This window comes from Amaranthus tricolor, chromosome 6, assembly GCF_026212465.1.
Source record: "Amaranthus tricolor cultivar Red isolate AtriRed21 chromosome 6, ASM2621246v1, whole genome shotgun sequence".
Classification (NCBI taxonomy): domain Eukaryota; kingdom Viridiplantae; phylum Streptophyta; class Magnoliopsida; order Caryophyllales; family Amaranthaceae; genus Amaranthus; species Amaranthus tricolor.
Genome location: NC_080052.1, coordinates 26069093 through 26090137, shown reverse-complemented (window position 1 = coordinate 26090137; position 21045 = coordinate 26069093). Strand labels below are relative to the sequence as shown.

General features: G+C 32.5%; 1 protein-coding gene and 1 pseudogene across 1 annotated transcript; one reads left to right on the top strand and one right to left on the bottom strand.

The window, feature by feature from the left end:
* The first annotated feature begins 743 nt into the window (after nucleotides 1-743).
* Nucleotides 744-14239, top strand: LOC130815381 (ABC transporter B family member 9). The gene is made up of 11 exons (XM_057681838.1): nucleotides 744-1312; nucleotides 7889-7943; nucleotides 8645-9042; nucleotides 9362-9600; nucleotides 9995-10520; nucleotides 11019-11292; nucleotides 11381-12074; nucleotides 12157-12385; nucleotides 12636-12902; nucleotides 12993-13256; nucleotides 13332-14239. The coding sequence occupies exons 1-11, from the start codon at nucleotides 1055-1057 to the stop codon at nucleotides 13986-13988; spliced, it is 3861 nt and encodes a 1286-aa protein (XP_057537821.1). The 5' UTR covers nucleotides 744-1054; the 3' UTR covers nucleotides 13989-14239.
* On the bottom strand, nucleotides 14133-21027 carry LOC130815713 (SH3 domain-containing protein 3-like; annotated as a pseudogene).
* Nucleotides 21028-21045: the final 18 nt, after the last annotated feature.

Genomic DNA, 21045 nt, shown 5'->3' with positions numbered 1-21045 from the left:
ACACTTTAATAGCAGATATCATTTGCAACTTCACATAAATGAAAACTTTGAATGATTTAATGAGTCAATTTACAATATTTCATAATAATTCTAAATAAAATAACTATATTAATCTTTCACCTCATCTAAACAAGGAACTAAAATTCATTGACCAAATTTCAACAATATACCATATATTTTACTAATACAAAAATAGAAAAACAAATCTAAAGAAAAAAAAATAGAAATGCTTCCTTTGTTTTTCTTAGTTACAACACTTTTTAAAATACGCATATCAATATATATTTTTAACCGCTAATATCTCTTGTTATACATAAGTATTAATTATTAAAAAAATTAAATTAGTTCATGATTTAATTTAATAAAATTATACTAATACAATTCTAACAAGACCTTACGTAATTATATATGTTTATGTTAAACCTAATTAACTATTGAAGATGAAAACAACTTATATGAAAATAGAATACAAATCAAAAGTGTTGCAAGTATTAGAAAACTGGTTAATGTAGTTTTAAAAGGTGAGAATCGAGACATCTTGTTTAAATTGAATCAAGTATCGTTTTGTTCATGCAAAATTCCGAAATCGATTCTCCCCTAATTTTTCCTTTTCTCGACCTACCTTATAAATAAACAAAAAAAAAAAAAAAAAAAAAAAAAAAAAAAAAACTCAAGTTCACAATTAATATAGCGTGAAGGGTGAATACCATATTTATAGGCCAACTCGTTTGATTTCCTTGTTCATACACCCACTTATCCCCCACACAAAAACACAACATAACATATATTCTGTTATTGCTCTCCCTTTTATTTCTCATCATAACTCATTCAATCATAATCAAACCAAAACCCCACCAAATTAACCCAAAACATAAAATTAATAAAACAAAAAAAAAAATTAATCTTTTTTGGGTAATAATCCCATTTATATATCCTCTGTATTCCCATTTTTCTATCAAACATTCTTGTGCCTCAAGATTTCTCATTCTCTTTATAATTAAAAACCCATTTATACTTCCTTTTTTTCTTTCCAAATTCATAATCAAACTGAAAAATGAGAAATAATAACAATAACCCGGATGATGATCATGATCATGATCATAATAATGTTAAAGAAATAGTAGATCAAAAAGTGTTATTCTATAAACTATTTAGTTTCGCAGATTCAGTGGATATAATTTTGATGATTGTTGGGAGTATTTCTGCCATAGCTAATGGAGTTGCTCAGCCATTAATGACTCTTGTTTTGGGTCAGATTATCAACTCTTTTGGTTCTTCTGATCCTAAACATGTCGTTCATGATGTTTCCCAGGTACCCTTTTTTATTATTGCATGAATTTTTTTGGGTAGATTTTGTTTTAAATCTGTCGTAAACAAATGGGTTTTTATTTATTCTTAGAATTTTAATTCGCATGTTATTGGGTTGATTTTATACTTCGATTATTTCGTTTATTTGTTTGGAGTGTGTTGATTATGATGATTTTACGAGTGAATTAATTCATACTATCAAATAATTTTCCAAGAAAATCGCATCTTACTAATGTGTGTTAATTAAATACTTCCTCCGTTCATATTAGTTGGAAAACATCGGTGAAATGATACTATTTATTCATCACTATTAAATTGTAATTAGTTTTTGATCTATAGATTAAAATATAGTCAAGTGAGATCTTGTTTTATTCGTGAAATTACAAAGATTATTAATATCAAATATTTATAATTTTTTATTATATAGAGATATTAAGGATTGAATTAGTGCATTGGATTGCGTGAAAAGACAAATGTCAAATGTTGCAAGTAAATTAGAACGGAGGAAATATTAAAGTGATAAAGTATATATTATTGAGATAATTTTTATTGGATTGATCACGTATATTTAGTGTATTAAGGTGTCAAGTGATATTTATAATTTTAATAAAATGATCAATTAGAAAAATAAGCTAATTATATGGCTCATATCGAAACGGTTTCATACAAAACGAGCTGAAATATATAGTAATATGTGACGGGCTTTATTAGCTTGACTTTTTAGTTGAGTTGACATGGGCTCATTTAAAACTGTTTCATACAAAACGAACTGAAGTATATAATATATTATGGACTATATCAGCTTGAGCTAAATTGGTGTGTTAACCTAAAATATTTAACAATGATGGTAAGTGTTCAACGTGAGCAATTCTATAATCAAAAAGGTTTTTGTGTTAGGGAGTAAGAAAATATATATAATATATTGGGAGAGAATATATAACTATTGAAGTTATTGGATCACACTCTTGATTTTGGATTATTATTGGTAAGAATTTGGTTTGATATAAAGATCTGTTGAGCGATATTTATTTGATCGATAAACTTTGTTAGCTTATGAGCTATGAGATATGTTGAGAGTATATTTAATTATTTAATTTTGCTCTAAATTTTTGACCATATTTATTTGATTATATTGATTTCATCATTGTTGTAGTACAAATATAAATAAATATATATTTTTACAAGAAAAACAATGCGAATTTGCTTATGTTTTTGTTTTCTAATACTTTTCGTTATGAAACAACGTTTTACTAAAAACTTGACTTACAAATAAAGTCATGTTTGTTGGTGATTTGATAATAATAATAGAAAATTTGCATGGAGATTTAGTTCCCATTATGACACTTGTATGCAACATACTAATAGCTTCTATATAAAGTATGACTTTGCTTCCAAGAAAAGAAGAATCACGCTAATTTTAATTTGAATATATTTTGATGATAATTTTGAATATATTTTTTTTATTGGATTTTTTTTATTTGCTAATTATTTATGCTTACATCGATTTTTTTTTTTTTGAGTTTGCTGCAATGAGAATTAAATTTAGGTTCCTCTAGGAGATTGTGATATATTTCAACTAAAACTATAGAAGATCGAATTATTAAAGTCGGATACATTTCTCTAAGTTGAAGCTTAGACAAAGGGAACAAATTACTAAAAGGATTATATGAACATAATTTGAGAGATTTTTCACATTGTCCTACTATATTTCACCATATATACTTCACTTTTACTGCATAATCTTGACGGGAAATTAAGATTCGTGAATCGTGATCTTGGAATGTCATTGGTAGAGTAGAATACTTACTATTCCCTCCCACCTTTAGAATATAACAAAATTGGTTAAATGGAGGAAGTATGGAATATCAACTAAGTTTGAGGTCACTCCCTCAAGAAATTAACTCAACAAAAAAATTAAGCTGATGTTAAAAAGATGTCATTCTTTTAATATTTTACGCAAAAGCCTTTAAGACTAAAGTATAGATGCAATACATATATGTCCTCCTCATGACTAGAGGTGTTCAACGGGCCGGGTTGGGTCAAAATTTAAATAGGCCGGGTCGGAGGGGTCATGTCAAATTTAAACGAGCCAAGCAGGTCAAAACCTGTTTAACCTGACCCACTTTGACCAGTTTTTTAAAAGTTCATATAATAGTTTTTTTATTCTACTTTATGGCCGTTGAGTCGACCCACCTATCTATATAATAACATCATATAAAAATATATAAAAAAAAGTGGTCATATTTTTTTCGCAATCAATTTCCATAATTATCCGACTTGACCTGGCCCAATCCTTTACACCAAGACCCGTTAACAGCCCGACTCGTTATTGACCGGACTCGCTAATGACCTGTTAAAATGTGATCTAATCTTTGACCTATTAGATGGACCCACCTCTACTAATGATGCTAAATATTCTACTTTGAAATTATAGATGAATGAGATTTACTCCATTGGCTTTTGATACTGTGAAAGACACCAAATCTAACAAGAAGCTGCTTTAGCTTATAAGGAAAGTTCTCATGTTTGCCATTAGAAAGGGAATCGTAGGTTTAGAAATTTTTAGTTTTTGAGGGTATGATTATATATGTTTTCTTTATGTATAACGTTAAATATTTTATTTTAAAATAAAGGATTTGATGAATATTTGTTGTTAAAATATTAATCTTTTCAAAATTAAAAATTTTAAAGAAAAAATTTTTATCTTTTTTTTTCCTACCCGTTAAACAAGCAAGAGTTAATTAATTCCCTTGCATTTCTCATCCCAACCTTGTTTTTTTACCTTAATTGATTTTCTCTCTAAAATTTATATTCAAACATAGTATTAGTGTTTTGCACTCTTAATATTTTAATAACCAACCAAATAAAATAAGTGTAAGCATGTCTCATTTTCCATCGGTTTGCTAAAATTTACACGAGGAACCTAAGTCAAGTAGTGAATTTGCTCCCTTACTATTTTAGGGCAGACCTCATTTTTACTTTTTGCTCTCTTTTCTCTCTTATTTTCCCTTAATTCAAATAAAGACAAAAAAACTAACCAATCCTTCTTAAAAGAAATACGAGTACATCTTATGTCTATTTAAAAGAATCGTGGGTGAATAAAGATGTACCCCCTCCATTTTAATTAAAATTAGCTTAAATAGTTTTACTCAATGTGTGACAGTTAAATTAAAATAGAAGAAGTAAAATATATTTAAGTCTTTTATTCGTAATGAAAATTAAAATTAGGTGAAGAAAATATGAATTAAAACATAATAAGTATGGAAATAAATACAAGTATTGGTCTTATGGAATAAAATGAAACATAATAAATATGACATCTTCTAGTTACAAATCAAGTTGAATATCACCCAAAATCTTATGATAATAGGAGTATATGACATTATCCATTTATAAACTAATCAATGCCTTACAATTATCACATATAGAAACTCTCAACAATCTCTTAATAAAAATACATCATTAACTCAATACTCCCACCAATTTAGCACTAACGTCTCATTTACTTTATGCACTCTAATGCATTTATTCAATCCTTAATATTTTTAATCGTGCATTATTAAAAATTATGAAAAGTTGATATGAATAATCCTTACATTGAGACGAATAAAATAAGATCTCACATGACTATGTTTTAACTTGTAGATTAATAATAAAATACAAATTAAGAGTAAGAGATGAATAGTATCCAAAAAGCAAATAGAACGTTAGTGCTAAATTGGAGGGAGTATTTAGTAGAGGTACCATCACATTGTCAATATTATTCCCCATTAAATACTTAGAGTTAGGAAGGGAGTCAAATTTGTGAGAATAATAAGGAAAGCAATTTAATTTGTGGTTGCTTAAGCCTTATTGAAAGAATGACTAATCAAGAAGAAAAGTTGATGTTAGAAAGAAAGTAGGATGGAAGTAAATGAGGAAAGTCATATCAAATTAATGAACTAGAATCCACTTAAAATGAAAAAAAAAGCACAAGATTCCTAATACATACACCTTATGGAATGAATTTGTCCCATTTTTTATACTAGTTCTGTTTTAATAAACTTATTTTATTTTTAATTTTCAGGTAGAGCAAAAATTAAAAATTATTTAAAGGTCTTATGTAATTTTAAAAATTATGATATTTTTCTAACAATTTTGTATTTTTAAATACTTAACATATACTACGTAATTTAATATTGAGACCGTTAATATTTCAATGCTCTGTGCGATCAAACATATTGGACATTCTTAGAATTCCCCTATTAGTTTTGAATATGGTCTCATTACTTTATTTTGTATATTATCTTTTTTATTTCTAAATATCCTTTATACTTCAATTTACATATTTAACTTTATAATTTTCGCACTAAAAATAAATGAGATAAATTTATTGGGACGGTGAAATGATATTTTTGCCAGTGAGAAAGTCTGAATTTGGAGGTTGGATCCCTCTTGATAAATCATCAAAGGAAGGTTTTCTTAAGTGGCCGACATAAATAAAAGGGTCTGCTAATTAGTGTTAGTGTTATGGTGGATCGTACGATTTAGATTGCTCACTTGCAATACTCTTTCCCATGCTCTTCAAAATCATTATTATTACTACTATTGTGCTTATCTACCCTTTCATTTACTATTTTTAGTTTGGTTTTTACAAAGGCCTTTTTCTTGTTTTTGGTAATTTTAAAATAATTTTACAATAATGTATCTTTATAATAATCTTTTTCTCAAAAAAACATTTTTTTTTTAAAAAAAAATCACCTCATATATCAATTTTTGTTATAAAGTAAACAATTATGACTGCTCATACATAATTTGTTCAACATATAACATTCTTAAAACCCTATTTAAAATATCTTCTCCGTTGTAATTTATTCGCTATATTAAGATTATAGACGTTATTTATCGTTCAAATTTATTTTATATATTATGGCTACTGCATAATAACAAATAATGACAAGTGAGATCTTGTTTGAATCGTTTAATCGGATATATTATCTTTTTATAATTAAAATTATACATTAAATTGTATAAAGAGTCAAATATAGCAAATATAATAAAACGGAAGAAATACTTCATAAGAATTGTAGTTGAGTCGTTCAATGATGAGGAATTGAGGATATATGTCGTACCTAATCTAGTAAAATGATAACCTACATGAACGAGTTTTTTTTATATAGTCGATTATAATTCAAATGCAAGTAATAGAGTATAAATATTTGACTTCTAATAAATAAGCATTATTTAACCATTAATTGTGTGAAAATGTTTTAAAAATAATCATTAAAAGTTGATATTTAAGCAATTAATTTTGCAGCTATACAACTTAATAAAAATAAAGAATAGCGTAAAGACTAGTTGGAGAGCTTTTTGATTTTGCAATATATTGGATTTTATTCTATTTGTTTGGTACTGGAAATACATTTCCAGAGATAAAGTTAAAAATTAAAGCAGAATAAAATTTGGCAATAATTGTTATTAATACTTGTTTTAGATACCCCAATAATGATATTAAACTGTTTGTTATTCGTATAATACATTTATAATATAGTTCCCATCACTTAATAATGCAAGCTAATGGAAAATAAAGAGAATATAATAGTTAAAGAGCATATTAAATAAAGTGATTAAGTTTTTAATTATAATTAATAAAGTTGGGTTATAATTATCTGATATTCTTTGTATTTATTCAAAGAGTGATCCATTTTAGACTCTTAGTTATCTGCCTTTAATTTCTTTTAAAGCATGCCATGTCTATTGAGCATCTACGGACCAGCTAATTTAGTCAATCGGTTTGACCAACTAATTTGAAACACACTGTTAAAAGTTCTTGTTCAAAAATAGATGATTATATCAGCAAATTGTTTCATTTAGCTATTTTATCAAACATTAGTATTAGCTGGTTTGAGCATCCAAATATTTATTTGTGCCAAAATAAGTTACTCCCTCCATTTTATAAAGAAGTTTTTATTTGTCATTTTGGGTGTTCTATTTGTTGTTCCCACAAAAAATCTTTCTATTTATATCACAAATTTCGGACAAAAATAACTTTGTTCATCCTTATTTAATATATTAATAATGTCTTTGGTCCCCTCATATCTTCTATTAACTTCATTTTAACATTTTTATATTCTTATTGGTCCGTATATATTTCCCATTAACTTTATAAAAATATTTTTTATTAGTTGTAATTCTCATATTTTTTCACTAACTTTTTTTTTAATATTTTTCTAATATTTATGGTCTCTACTTTTCTTCCATCAAATTTATTATTCAATAAAATAATATATCAATTATCTAAAGATTTTATTTTTCATAATTCCGTAAACATTCTATGTGGGAACTTCATTAGGGAACACAGTGAGTAATATTTTCTAATAAGTTATACTCCTTACCAAGCACTCTTTATATTACTTTTAATTTAGTTTGACTATCTATTTTAAGCTCTAAAATTTTATAAATATATAAAATAAATATGGCTTTAATAATTAACGTGTTTTTTACTTGCACTTGATATATGAAGGTGTGCTTATTTAATTACGAGTTTATGGAACTTATCCTTGAATTATTATTGATGAGTTTTGTAATTTATTAAACGCAGGTGTCTTTGAGGTTCTTATACTTGGCTATATATACTGGCATAGCTTGCTTCTTACGTAAGTAACATATTTCAACATATCTGTATGGATTAAGACTTCCTTGCTTTTTATGCACTCCTGTCCCACCAAATTTGACCACTTTCGTTTTTATTCCGTTTCATCAAATTTTTTATAAATTTATTTTTGGCAATGATTCACATTTTCTTCATTTTAATCCGCTTGTCCAACTAACTTTTAAATTGTATTTCTTTTCTGACATTAAGTACGTAGTTTTTGATAGATTTTAAAGGATCTGATATACATAATTTTGCCCTTGTTAGAGGTTGTTTCGGATTAATTCCTAGTAGCAAACATTATGTACAACTTTACATAAATTAAATGCAAGTGATTTAATGAGTTATTTTAGTATAGTCCATTATAATCTTTGGCCCTATAAGAGGAAAAAAACTAGATTTAAAACATACTTCTATGAAACAAAAACTAGAGCAAAATAATCTATGACTTACACACATGAGGATTAAATTCCAATATGCAAGGACAAATCTAATATATTAGCTTAGGATGGGTCAAACATTCATCTCTGCATGTATATATGATCAATTCAATTGTCATTTCACTGTATTCTATGTTGCACAATTAAATATTTAATTTTTTTAATCGAATGACTCAGGCCGTTATTAATTTAGGCAGGCCTGAGCCTAGATTCCCCTGCATTTGTGTGAGCTTAATGTAAACTATCTATGGCCCTTTGTGAACAGAGGTATCATGTTGGATAGTAACTGGAGAACGGCAAGCAGCACGAATTCGAGGCCTTTACTTGAAGACAATTCTGAGACAAGATATAGCATTCTTTGACACTGAAACAACTACAGGTGAAGTAATCAGTAGGATGTCAGGGGATACTGTTCTTATTCAGGATGCCATGGGGGAGAAAGTTGGTAAGTTCATTCAGTTAATGGCTACCTTTGTTGGAGGATTTGCCATTGCCTTTATAAGAGGATGGCTTTTGGCCTTAGTTTTGCTATCTTGCATCCCTGCACTTGTTATTTCGGGTGCAATTATGGCAATGCTGATGATGAAAATGTCGAGTCGTGCTCAAATTGCCTATGCTGAGGCCGGAAATGTTGTGGAGCAGACCGTCGGAGCTATCAGAACTGTAAGTCTACTTCTTAAGAAACATATTGGGATGTTCGGCAAACAGCTGATGAGCAGCTTGACCAACTGATTTTATTAGCTGTTTTTGAACAAGCTGCTCTTTAGCTGGTCAAACATTAGCATTGGCTGTTTGACCACTCAAATTTCTATTTGTATCAAAATAAGCTAAAATTGCTCAATAAGCCATTTTTCCAAACACCCCTAATACATAACATTCTGGGAATTTCTTTTAAGATGATAATTGAAGCCTTTGGATATGTCTATACTATCAATGTTGAGGAACGTTTTCTGATTTTCTTTCTTTGTTGAATACATTGTAGGTTGCATCATTTACTGGTGAAAAAGATGCATTAAGAAAGTATGATAACAAGATTTTGATTGCATATAAAGCTGCTGTTAAACAAGGGCTAGCATCAGGATTAGGACTTGGGGCATTAATATTCATTATTTTGTCTACATATGCTCTTGCTGTATGGTATGGATCTAGACTGATCATGGAAAAGAATTACAATGGTGGGCAAGTCCTCAATGTAATCATGGCCATGATGACTGGCGGAATGTAAGCTTTCTTCCATGATCTGCTTGTTAGAGTGAATAACATATTTCTGAGCCTCAACCATCAGCTCAAGCTTTTGGTTGAATTGGTTCCTTGACATGGTATCAGAAGTCAACGTGACAAGAGGTCACGGGTTCGAATCTCAACCACCCCACATTTAAAGTGGAATATTCAGCGCCTATGTGCATCCACACTTCTAGCCCAATGGGCTCTTGTGTGAGGGGACGTGTCAGAGTATATAACATATCCTAAGGCCTCAACCATCAGTTTAAGCTTTTGGTTGAATTGGTTCCTTGACAGATCTTGCGTATGGAAAACCACTAGAACTGATCTATTGGTTCATGTAGTCGACCCCAGTCTTTTGGGATTTCTAATGATCGAATATAATCTTAAACAGGTCACTAGGACAGACATCTCCATGTCTGAATGCATTTGCTGCAGGGCAATCAGCAGCATACAAGATGTTTGAAGCAATACATAGAAAACCGAAGATAGATGCATCCAGCACTGAAGGAAATGTGTTGGAAGATATCAAGGGTGACATTGAGCTAAAAGATGTGTATTTTAGGTACCCAGCAAGGCCTGATGTGCAGATATTTTCCGGGTTTAGCTTAAGTATTTCTAGTGGAACAACCGTTGCTCTAGTTGGACAGAGCGGAAGTGGGAAATCTACAGTCGTTAGCCTAATAGAACGATTCTATGATCCTGATTCGGGTGCAGTTCTCATCGATGGAATCGACTTGAAGCAGCTTCAGTTAGCTTGGATCAGACAGAAAATTGGATTAGTGAGCCAGGAACCTGTGCTCTTTACTACTACATTAAAAGAAAACATAGCATACGGAAAGGAAGGTGCTACTGATTATGAAATTAGGACTGCTATTGAGCTTGCCAATGCTGCAAAGTTCATTGACAAGCTCCCAAAGGTAAAATCTAAACCTTGATAGTTTGACTATGTTGTTTTAAATTCCCAAACTTTCTACATAGAAGTCGACGTTACAAGTTCAAATTAGTTCCACTTACTCCAATAAATTGACAACATTCCTCTAGTCCTCCATGTGAACGGAGTACGGTTATGGATTGTTCGTCACCTTCTCTCATCCAGCCTGCCTTCGAGTGGGATATTGGGTATGATGATGATGATCCTGTTACCCCAATGTCACTAGTGGCTCTCACCTTTGGGGATCTAATGTATGCTACTTTATCCATGCAAAACGAATATATTTTGACTTTTGATCAACCCTATATAACAAACATTATCTGTAGCTTCGTATAAAAGACGTGCAAATGATATAATGAGCCACTATTATAGTATGGTCTATCATTAACTGAAATCGAAAAATATAAATCTTTGACTACATTAAGAATGGACATATTTCCCGGCTAGTTTTCACAAAATAATTAAAAATGTACATGTTTTGCAGGGTTTGAACACAATGGTAGGGGAAAGAGGAACACAACTTTCTGGTGGTCAAAAACAAAGAATAGCCATTGCTCGGGCTATTCTTAAGGACCCCAGGATTCTCTTACTTGACGAGGCTACTAGTGCCCTCGATGCAGAATCTGAACGCATTGTGCAAGATGCACTTGACAGGATTATGACGGATAGGACTACTGTCATTGTGGCACATCGTTTAACTACCATCAAGAATGCTGATATGATCGCTGTTGTTCATCAAGGAACAATCATAGAGAAAGGTGTGTCTTATTTGCCTGAATCGTTTTCTTTTCACGTGCTAGTGATCAAGTCAAAATATTGAATTTTCCGACAACAATATCAAATCAGGTTCTCATGAGGAGTTGATCAAAGACCCGGAAGGGGGTTACTCGCAACTCGTGAGACTTCAAGAAGGCGCCAGAGAACAAGAAGCTGCTTTAATGGATCCCAACAATCTCGAAATGAGTCCAAATCTCGAGAGGACCATGAGCAGATCAGCAAGTCAGAGGTATTCAATGAAGAGATCAAGGAGTAGGGGATCTTCTAGTGGTAGACACTCCATTTCGATCAGTTTTAGTGTCCCGGGTCATGTAAACATTCAAGAAACTAACGAAGGGGATCCTTACGATGACAATGAAGACGTTTATGAGAAAACAGAAGGGCCCGAGGAAGAGGGAAAACGAGAGAAAAGTAGAAGTGTTTCATTGAGACGATTGGCTTACTTGAATAAGCCAGAATTACCTATTCTACTGCTTGGAAGTTTAGCTGCTTCAATACATGGGATCATCTTTCCCTTGTTTGGATATCTTATATCCTCTGCCATCAAAGTATTCTACGAACCAGCGCATTTGCTTCGCAAGGATTCTAAAAAATGGGCACTTATTTACGTGCTTTTGGGCGCTGTTAGTTTTATAGCAATACCCGTCCAGAACTTCCTTTTCGCAGTTGCAGGAGGGAAATTGATTCGAAGGATTCGTAACATGACATTTGAGAAAGTTGTCCACCAAGAAATTAAATGGTTTGATGAACCTGCAAATGCAAGGTTTGTTTTTCGTTTTTTTGACTATTTGATTGCATAAACTTTTCTAAATATCTCACCTTTGTATGATTTTTTGACAATTTAGTGGAGCTATAGGCGCAAGGTTAGCGACAGATGCTGTTAATGTCAAGAGCCTTGTAGGGGATCAGCTGGCGCTTGTTGTGCAGAATATTGCAACAGTGATAGCTGGTCTTATAATAGCTTTTACTGCAAATTGGATTCTAGCACTCATTATTCTTGGTGTGGCACCAATTATGTTTGCCCAGGGCTATTTTCAAGGCAAATTTATGAAGGGATTCAGTGGAGACGCAAAGGTTTGTCTTCGTGATATTTTCTCTCATCTTTTTTCTTTTGAGATATATGGTGTGTGGTACTCATTCTCGAGTCAAGGGTCTCACTGGCCGCAATCACTATCTCCTTTGATAAGGGTATTGATCTATCGCCATCCAACCCTCCCCAGAGTTCAGACCCTGATCATAGCTTATATGAGGGTGATATACTAGGTATGATGATGATGATGCGATTTCAAATTTAAAAAGCTTGTATTTAATGTAAACTTCGTAGCTAATGTATGAAGAAGCAAGCCAAGTCGCAAATGATGCAGTCGGAAGTATCAGAACAGTAGCATCCTTCTGTGCAGAGAAAAAGGTGATGGATTTGTACGAGAAGAAATGTGAAGGTCCTGTAAAAAGTGGTGTTCGTTTAGGACTTTTAAGTGGTTTAGGGTTTGGTTTTTCGTTCCTTGCCCTTTATTGCACTAACGCGTTCTGTTTCTTCATCGGAGCCATCCTAATTCATCACGGAAAAGCTACATTTGCAGAAGTTTTCAAGGTAAATCGATAAAAACCAATCATTTTGCTCCTCTTCGCCTTTTTTTTATTCAGTGGAATTTCGGTTTGATAGAACAGCTTTGGGGTGCAGGTTTTCTTTGCATTAACAATCTCAGCAGTTGGGTTATCCCAAAGTAGTAGCATGGCTATGGACAGGAATAAAGCTAAGGACTCTGCTGTTTCGATCTTTAAGATCGTTGATAGCAAACCTAGCATCGACTCGAGCAGTGATCAAGGGGTTACAATGGCTGGTTTGAAGGGTGATATCGAGTTCAGACATGTTAGTTTCAGATATCCAACTCGGCCAGATATCCAAATATTTTCTGACTTGTCCTTATTCATTCCATCGTCAAAGGTATGCCCTCTCATTTTTAAGTCTTTTTTAGTCGAGGGTGATTCACTGCTTCACGTAATCCGATGCTATTTGTAGACTGTTGCACTAGTCGGAGAAAGTGGAAGTGGAAAATCGACAGTTATCAGCATGATCGAAAGGTTCTATGAACCCGACAAAGGTCAAGTATTCCTAGACGGAATAGAACTTCAGAACGTCAAGCTAAGTTGGTTAAGACAGCAAATGGGACTAGTAAGCCAAGAGCCAATACTCTTCAACGAGACCATACGTGCCAATATAGCTTACGGGAAGCAAGGAGATGCAACCGAGAATGAGATTATCGAAGCTGCAAATGCTGCGAATGCACACAACTTCATCTCGGGACTTCCTCAAGGCTATGATACCTCGGTAGGGGAGAGAGGCGTGCAGTTATCAGGCGGGCAGAAGCAAAGAATAGCCATTGCACGGGCCATTCTAAAGAATCCGAAAATTCTTTTGCTTGATGAAGCCACTAGTGCTCTTGACGCAGAGTCTGAACGAATCGTGCAAGATGCATTAGACAGTGTGATGGTACACCGGACTACAGTGGTTGTCGCTCATCGGTTAGTCACCATAAAGAATGCTGATATCATTGCTGTGGTCAAGAATGGAGTGATTGCAGAGAAGGGTAAGCATGATGAGTTGATGAAGATACCTAATGGAGCTTATGCTTCTCTTGTTGCACTTCATGCTAGTGCTGCTTCCACAGCTTCATAGTACTTATCTAGTCAGAATGATCAGTTTGAAAAAGTTTTTGTAAACATTAGAAAGCTATATGGAGTATAAATGGCAAAGATCATGTACTTCTGATTCAGACGTATGAGATATATAACACGATTTTTTTTGTCAACTCTAATTTTTTCATGTGTATATTTGACGAGTTACACCCTCCATCCTATTGAGATTGCTACACTGCATTTCATACAATGTGAGAAATTTGGAGTAATGTAGTAATCTTGGTGGACAAAAGGACTATATTAATACAAACCAATGTAGTTGACAAAATAAAAATAAATTGAATATTGAGTTTATTATTAAAATAAATGAGTAGGTGATAAATGTATTATTTAGGTTAAACTCTTAGGGAAGATTTATTGTTTGTCTGTTTAATTCTTCCTTGGATTTTCATAAGTTAGCACTGCAAACTTCAACAGAATATGGGTTAAATAATTTCTATTCTGTTTCAGAATTCATGATTAAACTGCTTTCTAGTTCATTTTCCCTATGAAATTGTTTTTTTTTTTTTAGTTGTATTAATAATTTATAGTTGAAAAACATGACAAAATATAAGTAAATTGAAGAAAAATAAGTAGATTAGATGAATACAAAGAGTAAATACGCAGATGAAATAAGAAAAGATATTATAGCATATTCCAATAAAAAAAAATAGTGCGAAGTAGATAGGGACAAATTTTAATAGACATAATTAAAATTATTGTTATATGTAATGAGCTCTGGTAGTAATTCTTAGGAAAAAGTAAAATTAAAAAATAGTCAATTGTTAAAAGTTATGCTATTTTCTTATCATATCTTTGTTTAAAAATGCTAAAACACTTTCAACCTATTTATTAAAATAAACAAAATATATAACTAATTTTATAAAATCCAAATGAAAACTTCGAAATCCCAGTGAAGTAACCATGAATGCCACCCGCACCTACCCCTGCCGCCCCCAACCAGCTGGAATTGACCCCCATCCCGGAAAAGTCTTCACCAGTCCCATAAGACCATCTCCACCTTCATAAATGGTCCCAGTCATTGGAAAAGTATATATGCATTTTAGATGAAGATCAGTTTCTGCGCCGTTCAACTTTAACCTTCCCATTTATCTCACTGTACGTTGATCGAAATCTTCTAAATAAGAATGCGAACGCCACAGTCTAATCCTCCTCGCCAATCTTTTGTTGATCCCACTGCGATCTCAAGTGAGGAGAGTTCTGCAACTTTACATGAGTAATAAATACAAAAACAAGCAACACTTTGAACAACATAACTTCTCATTCAACGGATTACGCAATCTATGCTAGCTCTATTAGCAAAGTCGAAGTTGTTGTACATTAAAACATATGTGCATGAAGCAAGAATACCGAGTTCCACACAGCTCAAAACTGTAACAAACATTTAGTAGGCTAATAAGTTTTGTGCCTTATGGAGACATAAATTTTCTGGTTTCACTCTTTTCTTGTATTCGGCATTGTCCAAAACAATTGAAAGGCTTACGTTTCAGTAACCGTGAATGGACAGGAAGTAATCGTATATGTTTCGTAAGCCACAGCAGCTGTATTCCTTGCCGGAATCCTTTGACGATTCACAACATAAGCGGTTGGAAACCAACCTGCCTTACCCTTACATTCTCCTTCAGACCAGCCAGACGGGCTTACCTAAAGAGTAAAAATGTAACAAAAAAAAACCAGATTACTAAAAACATAACCCCAAGCTGGAAAAACACATCTCAAGAAAAACTTCTTGGGAAATTATCAATGGTACCCATAAGTTTCTGCACTTTAGCAATGGTACTCCTAAGTTTTTTCGATTATCAATGGTACCCTCGTGTTATTGAGCGTTTTACCGTAACATTTTCTAATTTTTTCCGTCTAAAATCGTTTAAAACCTTTAACTTTTTTTCTTTTTCTTTTATTTTTCAATTTAAAACATTAAAAAATAAAGAAAAAGAAAAAAGTTAACGGTTTTGAGACGATTTTGGACGGAAAAAATTAGAAAAGGTTATGGTTGTAAGATGCTCAATAACACGAGGGTACCATTGATAATCGAAAAAACTTAGGAGTATCATTGATAAAGTGCAAAAACTTAAGGGTACCATTGATAACTTCCCAAAATTCTTTGTAATTGAAAAAACTTATATATTACTTTATGTAGTCGACTCCAATCTTTTGAAATAAAGGCTCCTGCATTTTTGTTGTGTTGTAATTGAAAAAATAGATCATACAATAGGAATTCAGGCAAATGAATTTTCAGCACAGCCGACTATTTGAAAAAAGAAGCAACCTCTGTTACTTTCTTTCCATATGATTGATATAAGGCAGTCTTTTTAAACAAGTCCTATGAGAAATGTGTATTTACCATTACTGTCACGCCTGGATTCCCACAATTAATTAAGGGAGTACAATTTATGGAGCAAAAATTCTCACAAAATACAATAAAGGAGAAATGTGTATTTTCCATTAGTTTGGCAATTTTTATCCATTAATAATTTTATCTTCTTCCCTTTTTAAAGCATTGGAAATTTTTTGTGAAATTTCCATTGTCAACTTCCCAAATCTACATTTTCTCATCGCCATTTTAACTCAACCTTCAAATCAATCAAAATAGTTTACATAATTGTCATTTCCAAAATCCATATATATGTTTAAAACCTCAAAACCCCCTTCATCAGTGGCATCAATTTATGTGAGAAGAGAAGATTAGTGAGAAACTGAGAAATCTTATTATTCATCCCATGTTTTTAAAACTGACCTCTATCTATGTTTCATATTGTCTGCAATCTGATTTCAAGACCCAAATTTTAAGATTCAACTCCCTTTCTTAAAAGCTTCCAACGCCTAAAATGGTGGAAAGTACTATGAGATGGAAGATGAAGAGACGGAGCTGTAGAGGAAGAGCAACAGCGGTACTGATTAGGAGAATACTTCCCCTTGTCCCCATGGATTATATATTTACTCCTCTTTTTGATATACTACTACACTCCTTTATTATATACTCTAATTATTCAGTTATTTTCCTCCCTTAATTAATACTTTCCTTTTCCCTTAATGCCAGGGAGGCCCTAATGGCTAACAAGCTCATTTGATAACCAGCTATAAGTTACACAAGGGGTTCATCTGATAAGGAGCATCTAAATATTTCAACCCCTACCCCCCGGCATTGCTTTAAAATCAAAATAATTCACAGCTCAATCCCAAATACGGTTTCGATCATGATAAATATAACAACCACAGGAAGAACACACACACACAGAAACGAGAAAGATAAAAAAAAAAGCAGTCATAAAATATCATTAATATGCCCAATAAGGATATCATGTTAATAGATAAACAGATAAATGTTTTCACTTACTTCCACTAAGCAGTACACTTTTGTCTGTGAATTGTTCTCTATTGAGAGGACAGGGGGAGCTGCTTCTTTCTGTTGCTTCTCTGACACCATCTGAAATAGAGGAAACGCCAATAGATAAATTACTTCTCAAACAAGTTATTGCCGAAACTTGATGTAGTAGGAAAAGATTTACCTCAGCTTCAACCTCATTCAGAATAGTCGCAACTCTCAGATGGTAATTCTTTTCCCCTTCAACCTTCAAGACCAAAATTCAGGTGTGAAGTGAGGAGCAAGAAAACCAATTTTTTGAAGGTGATCGTCGATTTAAAAATAATAATAATATAGAGCTAATCTTATATACCAGTGCTACAAGCCTCTGAAATGTCAGTCTTTGCTGCTGTGATTCAATAACAGATAACGCACCAGCTGCTTCTTTAACTAAAACTGCCATGTTGGCTTTCAACTCCTGCATTTTAGCTTCTGCTGCTTGTAACTTAGCTGAATTTTCATGAGTCGGAGCCTCCCTAACACGTGCCCTCCTTCGATTGACCTCAGCTGCCTGTTTTGCTTTAATGATAATCAATTCAAATAATAAGATAATAATAAAGTTATGTGTATTGCGAGAATAATCACTTTGACACTTTGAAATTAGAACACTCTAAATCCAAAATCATGTCATGGTAAAACTGTGCATTAGTAAAGGGATCACTGAATCAAACAGTAGCAGAAACTAAAAAATTTAAACAGATTGAGGAATTTACAAGCGAAGACCACAACAATTTGCAGGCATAGTCACATACCTGTGTTTCTGCTTCCTGTCTCATACGACTGTAACGTTGAGCAAGATGACGAGCATCCTCCAGAGGAGTACCCGTACTCATTTGTCTTAAGGGATCCAATACCTGTTAATAAAAAATCTCATGAAATAAGCTCTATTAATATGAGACGAAAGCAGACCTATATCATATACTACGCTTCCATCAAGTGTTCGTTTTGTAGTCAGTAGAAATGAATGGAGCGGGAGAAAATATGTAGACAATCACAGGATTAGAAATCTTGGTTCATGCAGCCCTATCTGTTTGAATTAAGTCTTTTGCATTGTAATTGCATAAAGAACATTTTTTTGTATTTCAGTTTGTATCTCACAGTCTGGCTTATTGTATCTTTATCCAATCACAATCCGCATACATCATACTATATAAACAAACATCTGAAAAGAAAACTTCCCCGAGAAAGAAAAAAAAGATGGTGAATGATTCATAGAACTCTACCAGTTAGTCATCGGTCTTCACTTACAAATTACAACATTTTTCAGCCCATTTGGTAAATAATCACATGGTTTGCCATTACTATCTTGTTTATTTCTCTTAAAAAAAAATCTTTGTTTGTTTTGTTGTTAGCGTTATGAGCTACTTTTGTTGGATCATCTCTCGCTGAGATTTCAAAACAAGGAGCTCATATGCTAATAACTATATTATTTGGACTATGCAGGTCATATATAAAGAGCATGTCATTGTGAGACTGTTTCACATCAGAATCCGTATAGCGTTATTAGTATTCTTATTGGATCAAGTCCAAGTAGGGATGGTAATTCAGTCCGAATCCGACCCTAGTCCGACACGATCCAAGGAAAATAATCTGATTCGAGTCCAAGGAAAAGTTATCCGACTCCGACTTTATGATCCGAGTCCGAGTTAGAGACGGAGCGGAGTTGGACCTTATTAAAAATCCGACACTCTGACCCTGAAGGGAATCCAACTTTGAATTTGACTTTTACCCTAATATTTTGTTTCCTTTAAAACTCTAGACGTGACTAATTCAAACTCTCTCTCATACTAATTGTAATTTTCGATTTTGAAAATCTATTTGGTATTTTTATTTAGATTAATTAATCAATATACGAAAAATCAGATTAAGAGAAATAAAATACGCCAAATCAAAATGCGAGAAAATTTTGTTAAATTGTTGTAGTAGGACTATTTTTTTTGTTAAACTTGAATTTAAAGTACATATTTTTTGTTAAATTGTATTTGAAAAATATATTTTGTAAACTTTGTATGCTTTAAAATCATTAGTACAATATCACAACGATAAAGTTTGATAAAAATCCGACTCCGCATCCGATTCCATTGGAGATCCGAGAGTCCGAGTCGGGGCAAACTTGGAGTATGCATAATCCGACTCCAAGTGGAGGTGGACTGAAAAAAAAAAGTCCGACTATTATCCGAAACAAAGTTGGAGTATGTATAATCCGAGCCGAGTCCGACCCCTTGTCATCCCTAAATCCAAGTCAATGCTTCAAATTTGATATGAAAACGTTAGACCTATATTAGATTTTTTTTATTAGATCGATCGTGACCCATTGAGATTCAAAATACGTAAACCCTTAATAAGAGTAGAGTTTGAGTTTAAAATAGGCCATGGATGAGGTTAGATCTAGGTCGATCGTTAGCTTATTTGTCAAGTTTTGCGTGCAAACATAAGACTCAAACCCTATTATTTTATTGGATCAAGATCCGTATTTGCAGGGTCTTAAACAATGAAGACATACATATACTTTTAAATTATGGTCAAAATTATAAACCAGTCCAAAATAGATCAATTTGTATGTTGAGTTTGTACTAAGGTTTGAATCTATAAGTCAAACATACGTCTAAATATTGATTTAGTTCGAAAACATTAGATTTAAAACAAAACCATTTTTTTTATTAAATCTAGAATTATCTATGGGTTTGAATCTAGGATTTGATATGGGTTAGACTTAGATGAATAAACTCAGTAGTGGATATTAGACCATAACTTATAGAAAGGATCAATGTTATAATTCAAACAAAAAACTTGTTAAGGGCCAAGATTTTGTCCTCAAGCTATAGTTCAAAATTATACTCTTACCCACTAAACTAACATCAAGTCATACATCATTTTACTTCTATATAATGACTTGAAAAAATTCCGAACGGTCAAGCCCTTCTGAGACTTGATTGCATTCCCCGCCGCATGGATCAATTATGGTATGCAAATATTAGAGCAAAATCAAATTACTTTTTTGGAACAAGAATCGATCCTAACCCATTTGATCTCAAAATAAGATTATTATTAATAAAATTGAAATTATAATACTATTTTAATTGAAGCAAATATCACTTTCTCTATGTAAAATCATAAATTTAATTCTCAGATAAATTTTTTCTTTCCTAAAACCTTGTGTAATAAAAAAAATATGTCTCTAAACCAGGACCTAATATGTTGCAGTAATAACGAAGTCCTACATACTAACATACCTGTCCATACTTGCATGCAACCGAATGAAGTACCCAAAATCAAAACAATGAAACAACAAAAAGTGAATCTTACTTTAATATCATTTTTTTGCAAAAAATAGATGAAAGCAATTTTTAAAAGGCAAAATCTTAAAAAACTACCTAACATAAACCCCATTTTGCAAATAACTACCTTAAATAAAAAGTTTTGCAAAAAACTACCTTACATAGTCCATTTTTTTGCAAAAGAGTACCTTGTAACGGATTTAGGCATTTGACCGTCAGATTTAACCTTTGACTAGCACGTGCCAGGCACGTGGTCCCTTTAGTTAACCTAAATCGTCATCTTTGCAATTCACAGCCTTCCATTCGAATTCCATTCTTCCTTTCTCCCAGTTGCAGCGGAAAACCCTAATACTTCTTCTCTTGCGCATTTCTTTCATTGTCGTTGGCATTCGAAT

Bases quoted from the DNA above. Each gene is read 5' to 3' on its own strand.
- LOC130815381 (XM_057681838.1), top strand. From the start codon at position 1,055: ATGAGAAATAATAACAATAACCCGGATGATGATCATGATCATGATCAT. The intron at 9,043-9,361 runs GTAAGTCTACTT...AATACATTGTAG, and splicing joins CCGTCGGAGCTATCAGAACT to GTTGCATCATTTACTGGTGA. The intron at 12,386-12,635 runs GTTTGTCTTCGT...TAAACTTCGTAG, and splicing joins GATTCAGTGGAGACGCAAAG to CTAATGTATGAAGAAGCAAG.